Here is a 15873-nt window from a genome sequence, read left to right as displayed (position 1 = left end):
CATATGTACCATTCAGGATTCCTTGGAAATGTATTTTCTTGCATTGTGCTTTGGTTTTTGTGGTGATGAGGGTTTCCCAGTGTTATTGGACAACCCAGAATCTGAGGCAAAAAGCCAAACTCAGGTTTGCCTTTAAGTCTAAGTTTATCAAAGCGGCATAAGATTTTGGCTTTCCCTGTTTATAGGGACTCTGTTGAATTACCTTAAAGATGAGTGACTCTGGAGATTTATAGGCGCTGATCCTCCAGGGGTTAAGCTCTGGCATCACCGAAGGCAACAGCAGTCTGATGCAGAGCATGAAGTAGCTGAAGGGACCTGACATGTCCCATCCTTCAGCAAGTGCTGAGACTCTACCTCTGGTGAGAAGTCTTCCAAGATGGAAATCCCAAAGTGAAGACACCTGCACCCACCCTCCGCCTTTTATGTGTCTTCTCACCAATGAGGTATTAGTTTTACTCTTAAAGGACTGCCATCACCTTCTGTCCTCCAGCAAAGCTCAGCACAGGCTGTGTGAATGACTCAATGTAAAGCTGGCATAATTCTCAACAGAAGAAATATCTTTTATCTTTAACCATTTACTCCCACTATAGGAATAATGGCAGTTCTTTTACATTTACATATAACTCTTGTTTGTTTGTTTTGATTTTTTGTTTTTTTGTTTGTCTCTTTGTCTTGGCACCTGCATAGCAGAAAACTTTACAGTTCATTACAGAAGTTTGCCCCTCTCTCTGCTCCTCCTTTTATTTACTCTGCTGCCCCTTCGGACTAGCAAGCAACACCCCCAAGGTCAAGAGAGAGTAAGGTGTTACCCTTTTATGACGGATTATAGAAATAACAAACATGCCTGACAGTTTTATACAGCTGCTAGAACGGGTTTAGTTTTCAACAAACGAAGAATTTCCTCTTTTTTTTCTCTTTTGTATATTAATTACATTTTACAAATCTTGGGTTTCCCCCCTTTCTTTACCTTCCCCCCACTTTTCTTTCTTTCTTTTTACTTTTTGCTTTTTTTTTTTCTCTTTTATTTTTTTACAGCAAAAGGATCAACCACCAACATGTCCACTGAAAAGTCTGGGTTAGCAGAGTTTGGCTGTCATCTGGTCTGACTGTTTGAGGATCTCAGTGTTGTACAGGTCTAGAGCGTGGTTCACACGGATGATCTCGCTGTTGGTGAGTTTCAGGCGGTGCTTCAGCATACAAGAGAACAGATCCAGCTGGGGCTTCCCTGGGGCCACGGGAGGCGCCAGTCTATTGATTCGGTCCCGAATATCCAGCAGCAAGAGCATGACGGAGGAGGAAGAATAGAACTGCCCACCTTGCGTGTACGACTGGTTGACCTGCTGCACAGCACTGCGCAGTAGGTCAGCATTAAAACGCAGGCTGTAGCCATACACCTGCACATCTGAGATCTTGATGTAGAACTGACGCTTGGTGGGGTCAGAAAGGTCCACGGGCCCTTGGCCAGTCTCATTACGCAGCAGGGAGGGCAGCCGAGTCCGGCTGCGTAGGTAGATGTGGACGGTCTCGAAAAAGGTTTTCCACCGGTTGCCCAGTAGCAGGGTCCAGTTGTAGCACTGGCTGTTTTGGAGGCGGATTTTCTCCCAGCGTGGGTAGCCGTACTCCCCAAAGGGCATGTTCCAACCCTCAGAGTGACTCCCGCTGAACGGGTTGACGTAGACAAAGAACATAGGGTCCAGGCTGCTGTTGCGCATCTGGCAGATTCGCATGGAGATCCCGATCACCATGTGGATGAAGTCCATCCGGTTCTTGTTGCTCTTCAAGGTGAGGGACATGCGTTTGCGCCACCTGGGGTCGAAGAAGGTGTCCAGGCGAATCTCATTGCTGATGAAGGTGGTGTGCACATACAGGCGAGAGTCCATTTTCTGCAGCAGGTACTTCAGCTCTAGGTCCTGGAAGTCCAAGTCTGTCTCAAAGCTGATGAACTGCTCACTCCGCTCCGAGTCTACGTTCTGAGGCTCGCAGCGACCCCGGTAAAGCTTATAGCCCTTGTTGCATGAGCCGCAGAGAGAGATGTTGGCAAGGCTGCACATGGCACAGCTGTTGTTGCCCCCAATGATGCAGGGGATGGGGCGCTGGCACAGGCTGGTGCCACCATGGCAAACGCAGCTCCGTTGGCTTTCCAGAAAGGTCCCCCAGAACCCATTCTCATTGCAGTAGAGCAGGGACTGGACCCGAGTAAGCCATTCCTGTATTGTCCTGCAGGTAGGAAGAAGAAAGCATTAGCATTGTGGAGCCTCACAGAGTCTTTGGTGTTGGCATCTTACTGGAGCCACTGTGTTTTCAGGGATATATGTGAAGCAGAGCTCTCAGAACATTGATGCCCTGCAGTGGCACCTGGGAGCTATCCCAGTCTATTTTGAGACTGAATCTTTCATCTACTCTTTACTCCTTTGGTGGAGAACAAAAGCCCTCTAAGAAATAGCTAGAAGATAGGATTGATCATCTGAAGTCTCTCTTCACACTGTTCTAGGAGCTGAGAGTGGCACAGTCTCCTGCCAAGGATCCCATCAGTGCCACAATGACAAAGTTCAATCATGGGAATGGAGCTTGTAAAGCCAAGAGAGAGGCTGAGGTGCTATCAGACATTGCAGGTCAGCATAACTTCTAGGCTGGCAGGAGAAAACTCTTCTCCATGTCATTGGCGATTCCCCCCACCCTCCAGAACCAGACCTGTAATGGGATGAGGCAAAGCCAGTAGTAACCTCTGCTTATGGTGCAGAGCTCAATAACAGCAGAAAAGAGGGTGGAAGTCAGGGTGCACAGAGACAAAGCTGCTAGAACAGCTTCTCCTTTAAAAAATCTGCTGCTAATTAACCTCCTCTTACAGCCTCTCCCCTTAACAAGCAGCCACACTTGCCCATTCCCAAGCCCGACCATTCCCATAATTGCTATATCAGCACCCTCACCTCCACATCCTACAGCGCCGGAACAACTCCTAATGAATGACACCGTAACCCACGTTTGCTTTTTGTATAACCCTCTTGCAATGTTGCCTTGCTGCCCCCTCCTCCCCCCTCCCCACCGCCCCGGGAAATCTCAGCACAGCGACTCCTTTCTCAGCAGCCTTCCGCATTTTTCCCCCCAGCTAATGAATACTTCATTGTCTCCTCTGGGCAAAAAGTTCTTGGTAGCGCTGCAGTGAGAGGACTGGCTAATGACAAATTAGGATTCAGTCCCTGTAGAACGGGAGGAGTGATTATGGACAGAGGCTCTCAGAGCTGGATTAGTGAAATTCATGGCACCTGCATCGCCTGACCTCCGAATAATCATTAAGCTGTAGGCTGTATCAAAGAAGGCATTAAATGATACAGCAGCAAAGAACAGCTAGATGATTAGGAGGAGGGAGCAAGTGGAGGGATGAGAGTATAAAACAGAGGAAAGCGCTGGAAGGAAAGAAATAATCAAGGAGCAGAAGCAGAAAGGGTAGGAGAAGAAAGAGGGGGAAAATGTGCAGGTAAAAGGAAAAATGAGAGAGAAATGTAGTGGGCAGGAGGGATGGGGAAAGAGGAAATCTGAAACAACAGCAACAATTGGAAGAGAGAGGACAGGTGGGAATGAAAAGAAGCAAGAAGAAACTGAGTGAAAGGCAAAAAAAAATGAGAGTGAGGAAAAAGGAAGTGCACCAGCAGGAAAATTCTGAAGCCTTGGATGTGGGAAGAGACATTTTTCACATTCCTTCTGTGGTACAGGGCTGCCAGGGTCTCCTTCCCTTATTTCCAGCTAACAGGAGCTCTCCTGCTAGCGGAAAAGACAAGGCTGGCTGGGGAGCTTGGGAGCAAGGCAGTGACCTCTATAAATATCTGCTGTAGAGGGAGACGGTGACAGCCCTGGTCTCTACAAAAAGTCCACAGGGCTTCTCCTGGTTTCTAGGACAGCTCTGCTTCAGAGGGGAGAGGGCAGCGTAGCACAGCGTGACTGCAAAACACGTTGTTGACAGCAACAAGCGCTCTCAAAACCATCCCCTGGGACTGAGTCTGCCTTCTGCTCATAGGTGAATTTTTGCTCTTTTTCAACACTACAGATATTTTTTACCTCATCTGCAGCCTTGCAGTTCCTGTTCAGAAAGCCAGGCAAATGCACTTGAATTTAGCAGGGCACCCAGATACCAAGTTTCAATCTCCCTAAGATGCTGTGAGCCCACCTTGATTCCTCCAAAGCACCTTCTTGAAAGCTTCTTTCTTTGCTTCTAACCACTAATCTAAGCATGAAGCTGAGGGATGATGAGCAAGTGGAGGGTGAACTAAAAACAAAGCAGCCCACCAATGCACACACACTGGCTGCCTGGGTTCACCGGGTTTGAGGAATTGCTGAAGAGAAGCAGAAGGTTCCTGCATGCCGCCTCTTCCCATGATTGGGCTCAATGACAATGCTGAAAATCAGTGGTTGCTTTGAAGCAAGTATCTCCTGCAGCCTCAAGCTTTGTCCCTAGCTCCTGCTGGTACCCTCTCAGTATCCCTACCCCGTCCACGAAGCGAGGACAGTATTTCCCCGATTTCCATAGCGCTCTCTGTGGTCACATTTGTTGCTTTTTGTGGTACTGGGCTTCCAGATGAGGTAGTAATGGTTGCTCATAAGACTAAAGGTGGTTTCTGAGGGGGTTTGATGAGATATTTAGCACTGTCAGAGGCGTGCCTGTGTGCACGTATTGCCACCGCTTTTTTACAGCTGCAATAGCCTCGTGCAGCTGCAGATGCAAACAACGGCCACACGCCGAGCAACTCCCATGCAACATCTCAGCCCCTGCTCTGGGCAAGCGAGCGCGGCTCTCCCAAGTCCCTCGTGCACAGGATCCCCACTGCATTTGTGCAGTGCTGGCTTGATGCTTTACACAGGTTTTACGTGTTGGTAATGCCATTGAGTTCATGGGACAAGGATTGCCAGGCTATACAAGAGGGGGATATGGTAAAAATTAGTCAGATGACAGTGCTGTCTGTCTTAGAGGAAAAAAAAAATGCTACTCTTCTGTCCTTCTCTTGTACTAACAGTCCACAGAGCAAACCGAGAAAGGAGTCTCGTCTGATATCTTGCAAGTGAAGCTACTGATTTTCCTGTTCCCCAGATCAACTTTGTAGAGGAAGGATGGGAGGAAACCAGGAGAAAGAAGTTGTGTTTTTTTTCTTTTGGGGGGAGTGCGTATACATCTTAGCATTCAGCAAAGACACAAGTAGGACAAAAAAAAAAAAAAAGCCAGCTACCCACCATCTGCTGATGGCAGCAATAAAGGACGTAATTAAATGAAAATACAGAATCCAGGGCAGAGCTGGACATCGGCTACAAACATGACAATGGGAAGTGTGATAGTGAGGAAAAGCGGTATAAATTACCCTGGTTTGTCTTGTAACTGGGGCAGGATGAGAATATACGCAGGACCAGCCATAGCCCTTCAGCTGACAGGAGGTAACTTCTTAAAACACGCACCCGTGATGGCTCAGTCTCATGTGAATATAACCGAGAGTTGTCAAGGCACAAGGAAGCTGAAAAGAGCCACTGTTCAAAAGCTGAAAGCCAGTAGCAGAGTAGCCACTGGTTTCCATTTTAATTCTTTTCTCTTTCATTAAGGAGTCATCAGTTTATCTTTCTCCCTCTTAATATCGTTGCAAAAGTTATTTTGCCTAATGTTTGCTACCTCTGCCAGTTCAAAGTATAAAGTACTAGAGCATGTGAAATTAAAAATAAGGAAAACTATGTCTTCAAAGGTCACTGTCAAGCAATTTTACATTCAATTTTAATATCTTATATTCCAAACTAAAATGAAAAAAAAAAAAAAGAGATATTCAGGCAAGGCTGTGAGTGAGTTATTTTGCAGTGTTTTCTTGCTGTTGCTCACTGGAGACATGCAGTCCCCTGGCAATGCTGGGAACTGGGAGCCAGGTAATCATGCAGAGCGAGCTGTTCCACCATTTAAAACCTATCATCTCTTGTGATAAAAAATATTGTTTTGCAGGACAGTGTTGGGCTTTCAGATCAGAAGCGGAGGTCAGGTTACACAGAAACGTGATGAAGAGTTTTCTTTCCTCCTGACTTGTCATCTTTCAGGATTAATCAGGCCTGGGGAGAGGAAGAGGCTGATGGGTGTTCCTTGAGACAAAGATGCAGCTTTGTTGTAGATGCTGTCTGAGCTGATTAGAAAGCCAAACCATACCAAAACAAAACAAACCCCTAAACCAAACAAAAATCCCACCCCACCCCCCAATCAAAACCCCAGTCCAGCGGGACAGATTCTTTTTTTTTAATTGCAAGAAAAAAAGGCAGGGATTTAACAAGGTTTTCCTTTGCAAACTCACCTTTCACTTTCCAACCAGCACTAGCTGCTGTGGAGGTACTTTTGGGCTTTCTGTATGGAACAGTGAAGTAAAAAATGCTATTTTTATTCCAGCACCTGTGGGATGTATTCTTAACTAATGACAATTTGGCTGGAGCCCAGAACATGTATCAAGCCCCCCCTCCTTTGGATGTTATGTTATTTATATTTTACTTCTAGGGTTTTAAAATGCAACTATAGGTACTCATTCAACATTGAAGCTTTAACAGCTGAGGAGTGGTTTCTTTTTTAAACCAATAGACTTGCCTGCAAAGAGGTGGTTTTTAAGAAAAAGCAGCGCAGAGTGTATATATATATATATATATATATATATGTATTTCCTTCTTAGCTATTGCAAAAGGTCATGGAGAATCAGTCTAATTGCCCGAATCCCTACTCTTTCTTTCTTTTGGAAACACCACCTCTTCCTCTCCTTGAGGACAATCAACAGCAATGCTATTTCCTTTTCACATTACTTTTGAATATATAAAGTAGGCTTACTATTATGTGTATTAAAGAGAGAGAGGCTTGCTCTTAATAGAACCTTTCTATCCTTTCAAAGCCACTGGCATGCTTGGTGCAGTCTGTCATTCTGTACAGTGACAATTAGAAAATTAGAGTATTCCCAAGCCCTGTGAAAAGAATGATGAAACACATACCTCTTCCCCTACACATCTCGCTACCGAGCCCCTCCCCTGCCTAGCTACAAATGCAGAATGACAAATAAGAAAAGAAATTATAATACGCCTGGTGGTGTTGACTTAAACAAATCAAGCACATCAGTCAGTTAAAAACCCAGCTGCCATCATCCATTTTGTCCTCCTTCCCCCAGATTTTATACTGTTAGTTGGAGGCTCCCCTTTCTGCATGGCTGATGTCGTAAAATAGAAGAGAAATGCTAAAGACCTATTTATCCGAATGCTTTGCAGCAACATGGTTGGCTGGATATTTGCTCGCTGCTGCTTTACTTTGCTGTTGTGGCACAACTCAAACTAATGCCTGGACGTGCTTGTGACTCCTCCACCAGTTGGCTTGTTTATAGCAGCTCAGCCAATTGGCAGGAATGGGCCAATTTTAGGAAGTTCTGCAGACTTTTTTTTCATAATCTCTTAAACTTGATAGATATTTCTCCTCATCCCTAGTAAGTCCATCAAGTCTTCGTCCAGAAACATGAGATTTCTCAATAATTAAAGAGTTGTTAAGCCCTGGAAGAGTTTCCTGAGCTGCACAGTGATGACATGAAAACTCAGTGTGCTTAGCAGCCAGGGGGCTGGATGATAACAGAAGACAGCAGTAAATAACTTTATTTTCTCTTGAGATTGCATATTTAGATAATGAAGGAGGTGAAAAAACAATTCCTTGACAAATATTAACTTGGTCTGGCCCTTCCAAGAGAAGCATCAAAGAAAAGCCACTTGGACTCATTTTTTCCAAGATTTTCAGTGTTACTTCACCCCAGACAGCATAGAAAGAAACAGCAAGAAATGTTTATTAAAATCCACAAATGCAAGTCTCCAAAAATGATTGGAAGCTAATTTAAACTCAGCCATAGGTCAGGGCTGAAAGGAGCCAGCAGGACGTGACTATTGGATATCAATAGTTGCTGTAGCTGTAATGGAAAATCTACTCTCTCCATCTGTAATAACATTGCTAGGCTTCTGGTCAGTGCAGGTTTACAGGTACACGCTGCATTTTGTACAAGAGACGTGATCTATTCCAAGTGAACCTAAAGTTCCTCTTTCATTCTGGCTATATTCAACTGAGGAGCACAACTCAAAAATGGGCTGAAGCATCTTGTGCTCCGTATGTCCACTTTAACAGCAAATGGAGGCTTAAAGCTTGGCTGTGGTACATGATGCAAGACTGCTTAAAAAGCAGCTTAGTCTGCTTGGCTGTCTGATGTCAGCCCTGTAACAGTCTTGCAGAACATTTCAGAATAAGTGGGTGCCCTTCACTTGGGTAGGTAAGACCGCACAGAAGGGATGTGAATATGCTGAGGTATGTGATAAAGGTTACTTACACCACCAGAAACTTCATCCCACTCCCAGACTTTACCATTTTCCCCCAAACCCCCATGTTAGCACACCCTATATCCAAACACTTAGGCTGTTGGGTTTATGTGCAAGCCCAGGCTCAGCTCCATCAGTCACCCCTCACACCACACCCATCCCCACTGAAGGATGGAGGTACCTTTCTCTAGGCAGCTGGTGGTTAGGATTGTGCCGACACCGGACACTGAGGCCAAAGAGTTTGCGGGCAGTGCGCTGGATCTTCTGGCGCTGGGCTTCCAGGGAGCTCTGCAGCAGCTTGTAGCGGTTCTGCAGATCCCAGTCGTTCCCCCAGTGCTGGTGGATGCTCCCAATGGTCAGGAAGTGGTTGCTAGGTAGCCTTTTCATGAAGGATTTAAACTCATCTGGAACACGCAAAAATGCGGAGAAATACAGAGGTTCTGAACTATAACGAAGTTACAAAGCTTTTCATTAACAGGATGGAGAAACAGCAATGATGTATGAGGCCATCAGTGCTCTGCTAAAGGAAGGTGATGTCCATTAACTCACTGGCCTGTCATTCTGCCCCAGGCAGCTCACTTATTCCATGGCTGTTGCTGCTCCCATATGGGAAATGAAACCCGTAGAGTATTAGGGTGAAACAATACAGTTAATGTGTACAGGGTGGAGAAAAAGAGAGAGAAAATTCCCTGGAGCATGGGATTATAGTCTAGGGGTTATGAACAAAAAGCAGGAGTTGTAATCATTGTCAGTTAAAGAGTTCTCATTTAAATTGTTTTTCAGCTGCACCTAAAATGCTGTTTGTTGTTGAAGTCAAATCACTTTGGCTGTGTTGTTAAAAAAAAAAAAAGAGAAAAAAAGCTTTAAAAAATCCCCAGAGGAAGGGTTTGGGTTGTGTTAAAATGTCCTGCTTTCTCATTTTTTAAAAAGAGCATTCTGATTTATTTTTTTGTTCTCATTTAACTTCATTTGAAGTTAAATGAGTTGTTTTATGCAACAATGAAAATAAAATAAATAGTTTGCAGGGCTAAAGTCAGAACAAAATGTGTCAATTTTAGCCAAAGAAAAAAAAATCTAATTGATCCAAAAATATGTTGTTGAATGTTGTTTTGTGATCACTTTATTTCAGTTTGATAATGAAAAAAACATTATGTAGGGTTTGGTTGAGTTTTTTTCATCACAAAACAGAAAATCAGATACTGTTTCTGTTTATTACCACCCCTTTCTTCCTAACTGAGAAGTATAGCTTACTTGGACTCTGATTACCTGGCTGAGGCATCCTCGTATGGAGAAAACAGATGGTTCCAACTTTCTCAGTAGAAAATAACCCGATTTTTGATACCAGAAAACGGTTTGACACACTGAGACCCTGAGAAATGTGAGGAGTGAGCTAACAACCCCCCCATCAAGTACAATAAAGAACAAAACTCTGCACCAGGACAGAACAACCCCATGCACCAGTACAGGCTGGGAAACAACCAGTTGAATTACAGCTGCTAGGAAGGTCCTGGGGGTTACAGTGGGCACCATTCTGAAGGTGGGTCAATGCTATGTTCTCACTGGAAACAACACAAATTGCATACTGGGCAAAATCAGGTAAGTCGGCAAAGTTAATTATTCTTGGCACTACGGAGGCTGCACCTGCATTTCTCTGCCCAGCTTTAGGGACACCCAGTTAAAGATGGGTGTTGAGAAATGGGAGAAGGCGCAGCTTAGGGCTACTGAGATGGTCAAGGGCCTGGAGCACAAGTCCTACAAGGTCAGGCGGAGGGAGCTGCACTTGTTTAATCTGGTGAAGAGGCGGCCAAGGGGCAAGCTAATTACAGCCTACAACTGCTTAAAAGGTACTTACAAACACAAAGGAGAGACACACTTCTTATTAGAGACAGATGGTATAACAAGGAGTAATAGACAGTCTGCAGCTTGTGAAGTTCAAATTATTTATTGAAAAACTTCTTCACTTGGAGGTAATGCAGCACTGAAACTCGCAGCCCAGAGACGTAGAAGAATCTCTTGGTTTAGACTCTGCCAGGCGAAATCATGGCTGACCTGATCCAGTGCTGGTGGCAGCCCTGCTTCTAGAGGGAGGTGGACTCGAACGCTGCCACAATCCCCACAAAGTATCCAACAAGAAATGCAGCCATCTTGCCCTGTATGTTACCTATGTTATTTTTCTTTCCTAATCCTTCTTTTTTATAAATTCCTTCATCCCATTTTCAGAAGGAAAAGAGGACAATAGCCAAAAAAAAAGGCAAAAAATGAAAGCTCGTAAAGGCTGAAATCTTTTCAAAAGAAGAAATAATCCGTAGAATTATTGGAGAAAATCAGACCAGATAATTTACAACCTATTCTACAAAGCTTATATATATTTGCATAACAGATTTCCTATTATTCAGCAACTTGCAGTTCATGCTTAACTGCCTAGCAAAGAATATCTATGCATTAGTCAGTACCATCATTATACAGATGGTAAATGGATGTTCATGTCCTACTCGTCACATGGTGAAACCGAGCACCTAATAAAAATAATTATCATCATTGCACTATCAAGATCCGCGGGACATCTGCTTGTCTGCTTTCTTCCCCACAGATAACCGAGGTGGTTTTTTTTTTTTTTTTTAATCATCTCTCAGGTTTTCACTCTATTTGTAATGCTGCTTTCAGTGCCCTTCTCCTCCCCAAAAATGATTCTCTCCTGTTCAGTGGTCCTCTGAAACTATCATCATGTATAATTGCTTCTGTTGACCATGCTGATTACTCCTGGTACCTTTCAGCAGTAAAAGCCTTGCATTTGCTTCCCGCCCCTTATAAATCAATTTCCTCAAAAGCCTGTTTGTGCAAAAGACCAAGCTCTTTTCCCTCTGATGATGAATGTGCTACATTTTTCATAGAGATGGGTAAGGGAGAAATTTCAGTGCAGTGTGCACATTTGGATACTGCAGTGCAACGTTTGGGGAAAAACAAATGAGCAAAATAAAAGCTGGCTGGGGTTGTTTTTATAAAAAAGAAAAAGGGGGAGGAGGGAGAAAATACTTTCCAAAAAGAATAGTTTCTTCATTATTTATTTATATTTATCTATAACTATTGCTGGAGGCCCCAGTCAAGACTATGGCTGCATCATGCTAAGCCTTACACCTTTCTGGGAATAGTTCATTCTTAACCCTGAGAACTTCCAATTAACTAATAAGGCTGTTTGCGTTTGGTTTTATTTTATTTATCAGCACAGAAAATGCTGATGATGGCTAGGACTACATCTCCCAGAATGCAGCATGGCCCCTCTTTTTGCAGAGTCACCCAGTCCCATGGCAATGACTCCATCATCATCATCAAAGGTGGTTACGGGGTGGAGGGTCCTGCCTCAGTACAGGGCCTCTGGAGAATGGTGGCATCACAGTGAAATAGCCACGTCAAACATCACTTTTAAAGGTGAAACTCTCATTTTTCCAGTGCTTGTATTTTCAGTTAAGAAAAAAATAATAAAAAAAAAAAAATCACATTTTCATCAGAAAGCAATAGTACTGCAAAAAAAACCCCACGGTTTTTAATCAAAAGGCTGTTTTAAAATCCAGAATCACAGTCCCAATGCCGAATTTTTGGCCAGGAATACTAAAACGCCAAGAATAAGGCAGCGTTATTTTTCTCAATTTACACATGAGCAATGAAGCACAGGACTACGAGAGCGCTCCTGAGCTGATTTAAAGCAGCATCAGCTTACTGCAGCCTCCTTGACTTTGAAGATGCTATCCCAAATCACACCAATTCTTGACTTGCCCCACACAATTTTTTCAAATTGACATAGGAATCCAACACGGATCAGAAACAGAATATAGATCTTTTAAGCTATCAGTAGCTTCCCGTGCAAACGGTATTTGCTTTCAGAGCACTTATGTGCCTTTCAGCCCACTTTATTGGAAAAGCCTTCAGATGTCATTAGAGATTTCTTTTCTGCTGTTCATTATAGAGAAAATCCTCCAGTTATTTGGAATATTTATTAAAACAAAGAAGCAAAATACTAATACTACATTCTTTTGTGATAGCAACTTTCATCTTGAAGGATAAGTTCACGCATGATGCAACAAAGTGATGAATGAGATGCAGCAGCTTTAACCATAAAGATAATCACTCCATCTAGCCCTGAAAAGCCTCCAGCCCTGGGTGGAATATGGCTACAACACAGCAGAGAATTGCACTGCAATGTGTCACTTTAACTTTGCAAATGAAAAACACCTTCCCCTGTTGAAATCTCAAGGGAAGGGAGACTGAATATAATTATCTTCCACAGTCTTTGCTTAGATCAAGTGCAACAAGTACAGAATGTAACAGTAAAACAATCACTGTGGGAGTGTAATTCTTCTCTCTCCATAGGGCTCTCACCTTCTAAGTGTCTGGGTTAGATCTGCTGGGAACATAAAGGGGTTTGATGAGTGGTGGCCAACATGTGGCTCTTGAGAATCTTGTGTGAAGATCCTGTGCTGGAACTAGCAACCAGTAACTCTTAAGTAGTAGCAGAGCTGTGCTGGCAAGCCCTGCCAGTAATCCTAATTTGTGTAGCATGGAGCTAGCAGAAGCTTCTGAAATCCACATTTCAGCTTTGCCCTGGTGTACCCACTCCATCCATAAATCTATAGAAACTCCCAGAAAGCCACTGACCCCTTCAGCTAGCGACCTACTTCTGGAACTGTGCCAGCCTTCTTGTCAAGATGGTCATCAGCCTTGGGCCATTAACTACTACCCTGACTTCGTTCAGCTGAGCACCAAGTTGATGGTGTGAGTTGGACATCATAAGAATCTGTGCAACAGCAGACAGCAGGGTCCACATACTGCAGTATGAAGCAGTCCTCAACAGCCTGTTGAGGAAACATCACAGGCTGCTTCATTTCACCCATTAAAGGGATTAAGGTGACCTTCAACATGAAGAAAGAAATTGCTGCTGGGAAGACTCCTGAAGAATTCTTCAATGCCTTGCATGGAGCTAGATGGTCCCTTCCTCATAGCTTGCTTTCCTAACATGAAGACTTGGACAGTTATGACAATATCCATTAAAGAAAACATGTTGGAAAGTAACTAGCTAAGGCTAAGAGATGAGAGGCGGCACAGGGCTAAGAAGTCCTCGATTAAGTTCTTAGTGCCCATGTGGCTGCAGGGTAGGCAGACTATTTGCTAAAGGAAAGGATGAAATTGCACTGATACCATCGCTCTCTTCCTGCCTCAACTTAAGCCCTTGAGAGTGATGTTGCACACTTACTATGGGCGTTATCGGCGTCAATGTGGAACAAACTCTGCTGGCACCCCCAGCGTCACACTGGGAGAAAGTGAAGGGAGAAGAGAAATGTTCACATCAGCAGACGTCGGCACTATAGAGAAGTCATTTTCCCTTCTACTCTCTATCTCAAATGAGGTGTCATCTGGCCTGTGCTCTCTCTCTGTGAATTGCCTTTCACCAAAGCAGAATAAATCATTCATGCAAATCTGAAAAGCAATTTCTGCATCATTCATATTGTGGAAGTTTCTCTGTAGAAGTATTAAAGAGAGATTCTGAGCTGGTTTAGTATGAAAAACCAGATTTTTAATCAAACAAACTCTTCCATGGAAAATATCCCCTTATGCATAGAGTTATGTGTGGTGTGTGTTTTTGCCTATACATATATAGAGGAAAAAAAGGCACTCCCCCGAGACTAAGATCACGTTTTGGGGTTCAATATCCAAATTGGAACATTATATTAAGGGAAGAAAGGATTCTTAACTAGTATAATCTGACATGTTTTGTATGAAATAAATCAATCGGAAAATGCATTTTGCTCGGTTACCTGAATTCTCCAGATCTTTATAGGCTTCTGTCCAGGTCTTGGCCATGTTTGCTAGCGTGTACTCCATGATCTGGATGTCAGTGATGGGGCAGTTGCACTGTGGGAACTCCTCCGCACACTGGCAGCCGCACTGGCTGTTCCGGCAGATGTACTCCCCCTCGCCATTGCACATGATGTAACTCAAGGCAGACTGGACAAACTTCTCTTGTAAATATTGAGGGAAGATGATCTGGAGACCTGGCGTAGATACAGGAGGCAAGGACGTAAAAAAAATAAAAATAAACAGTCATTTCGGGTATCTGCTCTTTTCAAAACCTGTTTCATTAACAGCTTGGGAAAGTGATGCTGAGGAATTAAAAGCTGCTGGGATATTTCTCTCAGAGCTGTCGTGAGTAAGAAAGGAGGGGCACAAATCGCATGCCTCCAGTGCAAGCAGTGAGTTAGCCAAGAGCCAGAGCCCATCTGCTCTATGAGAGAAGGGTGACAAGTAACTTCTCCCTCCCTGGTGACCAGTGTACCCCCTTCACCCCAGTCCTGGATCCCAGTACAGTACAGAGCATTTGAATGCAAAGCCTCCCTCATTCCCGGGTGTGGGGTTCTTTTATACTTTGCAGCCAAGCGCTAGTCCAGAAGTGATGAGCATTATGCTGTTCTGACCTGTTTTGAGAGACACTAAATAGGTTTGGTGCCACAGAAACAAGGAAACTACACACTCAAAGAGAAAAGAAGAAAGAAAGGAAAACAGAAGAAAGGGAAATAATACAAGCAGGGATTTATAAAAGACCCTTGCAGAGTTAAGTGCCCAGGTCCCACAGTATAAATACAGGAGCTGGGTACCTGAGTCTTTTCAGCTCACTCCCTGCTAGGAGGGCTACTTGCCAAATCCTATAAAAGTGCAAATGGATTTAGTGCCAATGATTTCAATGGTGCTCTGAAGATTTACATTAGCCGGGAGATCTATCCCCGTGTCTCTTTCTCCATAGCAAGTGTTTGTGTATCCATCCATCTGCGCAGGCATTAGCGTGGGTGTACGCTTGCTCAGGTACCGGAGGACATGATAACAGTTTAAGTGTTTGCCCTGTGTGCAGCGTACATGTTTTTCCGTCCTGTCCTTCTCCAGCCCCCCTCTCCGGGCTCCCTACAGATAGCCCTGAGGATTCACAGCTGCTTCCTTCTACCTGGCGAGTCCTGCTTGTCAGACTCGGTCAGCATCTGCAGTGCACAAGGCAGAGACGACAATAACGGAGCGAGCCTTGCGTGGGAAGCCTGGCCCGCTTCGCCTTCCTTGTAAAAGGCCCAGGGATTTCAGAGTGGCAGATAAAGGAGTTTATGGCTTGAACAGCAGTGCTGAACTCCAGCGTAATGAAGGCACGCAGGTCAATTACCCATCTGTTTGTGTTTCTATTGCGCTGAATTACTGTATCCGTGGCTGACAGCTCATTGGAGTGGAATGAAAATAAAACAATAATTCAGAGGATGAGAGTGTGCAGGAAGGGCTGCGACTCCTTTCAGGAGTTCAGGCCCATCTCTGCAATGGGTCACATTCACCTCGGGCAAGAGAAAAGCGGCAGGCGGTGCCTCAGGGACCCCCATTACCCTTTTGGTGTCACAGAGACACCCTAGCCTTGACAAGGTCCCTCTGGAAGGCCAAGCCTGGGGGCTCAGGAGGCTGTTGAAGGCACAGGGACCTCTGTTTCCTCTCCCCCCCTGCCGCTGCCAGGGCACAGCCTCCGAG

The 15873-nt window shown here is 44.4% G+C and overlaps 1 protein-coding gene across 1 annotated transcript in view; it reads right to left on the bottom strand.

Moving 5' to 3' along the window:
• Positions 1 to 1076: 1076 nt before the first annotated feature.
• The window catches only part of BRINP1 (BMP/retinoic acid inducible neural specific 1), a 58697-nt gene continuing 43900 nt past the window's right edge, over positions 1077 to 15873 (bottom strand). Inside the window, exons 5-7 of the mRNA XM_009634865.2 lie at positions 14139 to 14375; positions 8513 to 8735; positions 1077 to 2217 (exon numbers count right to left, since the gene is read on the bottom strand). Of these exons, the coding sequence (XP_009633160.1) occupies positions 1077 to 2217; positions 8513 to 8735; positions 14139 to 14375 (1601 nt within the window). The remainder of the gene's footprint in view (positions 2218 to 8512; positions 8736 to 14138; positions 14376 to 15873) is intronic.

The sequence above is a fragment of the Egretta garzetta genome, unplaced genomic scaffold (assembly GCF_000687185.1).
Source record: "Egretta garzetta isolate BGI_Z169 unplaced genomic scaffold, ASM68718v1 scaffold190, whole genome shotgun sequence".
NCBI lineage: Eukaryota > Metazoa > Chordata > Aves > Pelecaniformes > Ardeidae > Egretta > Egretta garzetta.
Note: the sequence above shows the minus strand (reverse complement) of the source record. Positions and strands in the feature narration are given on the sequence as shown.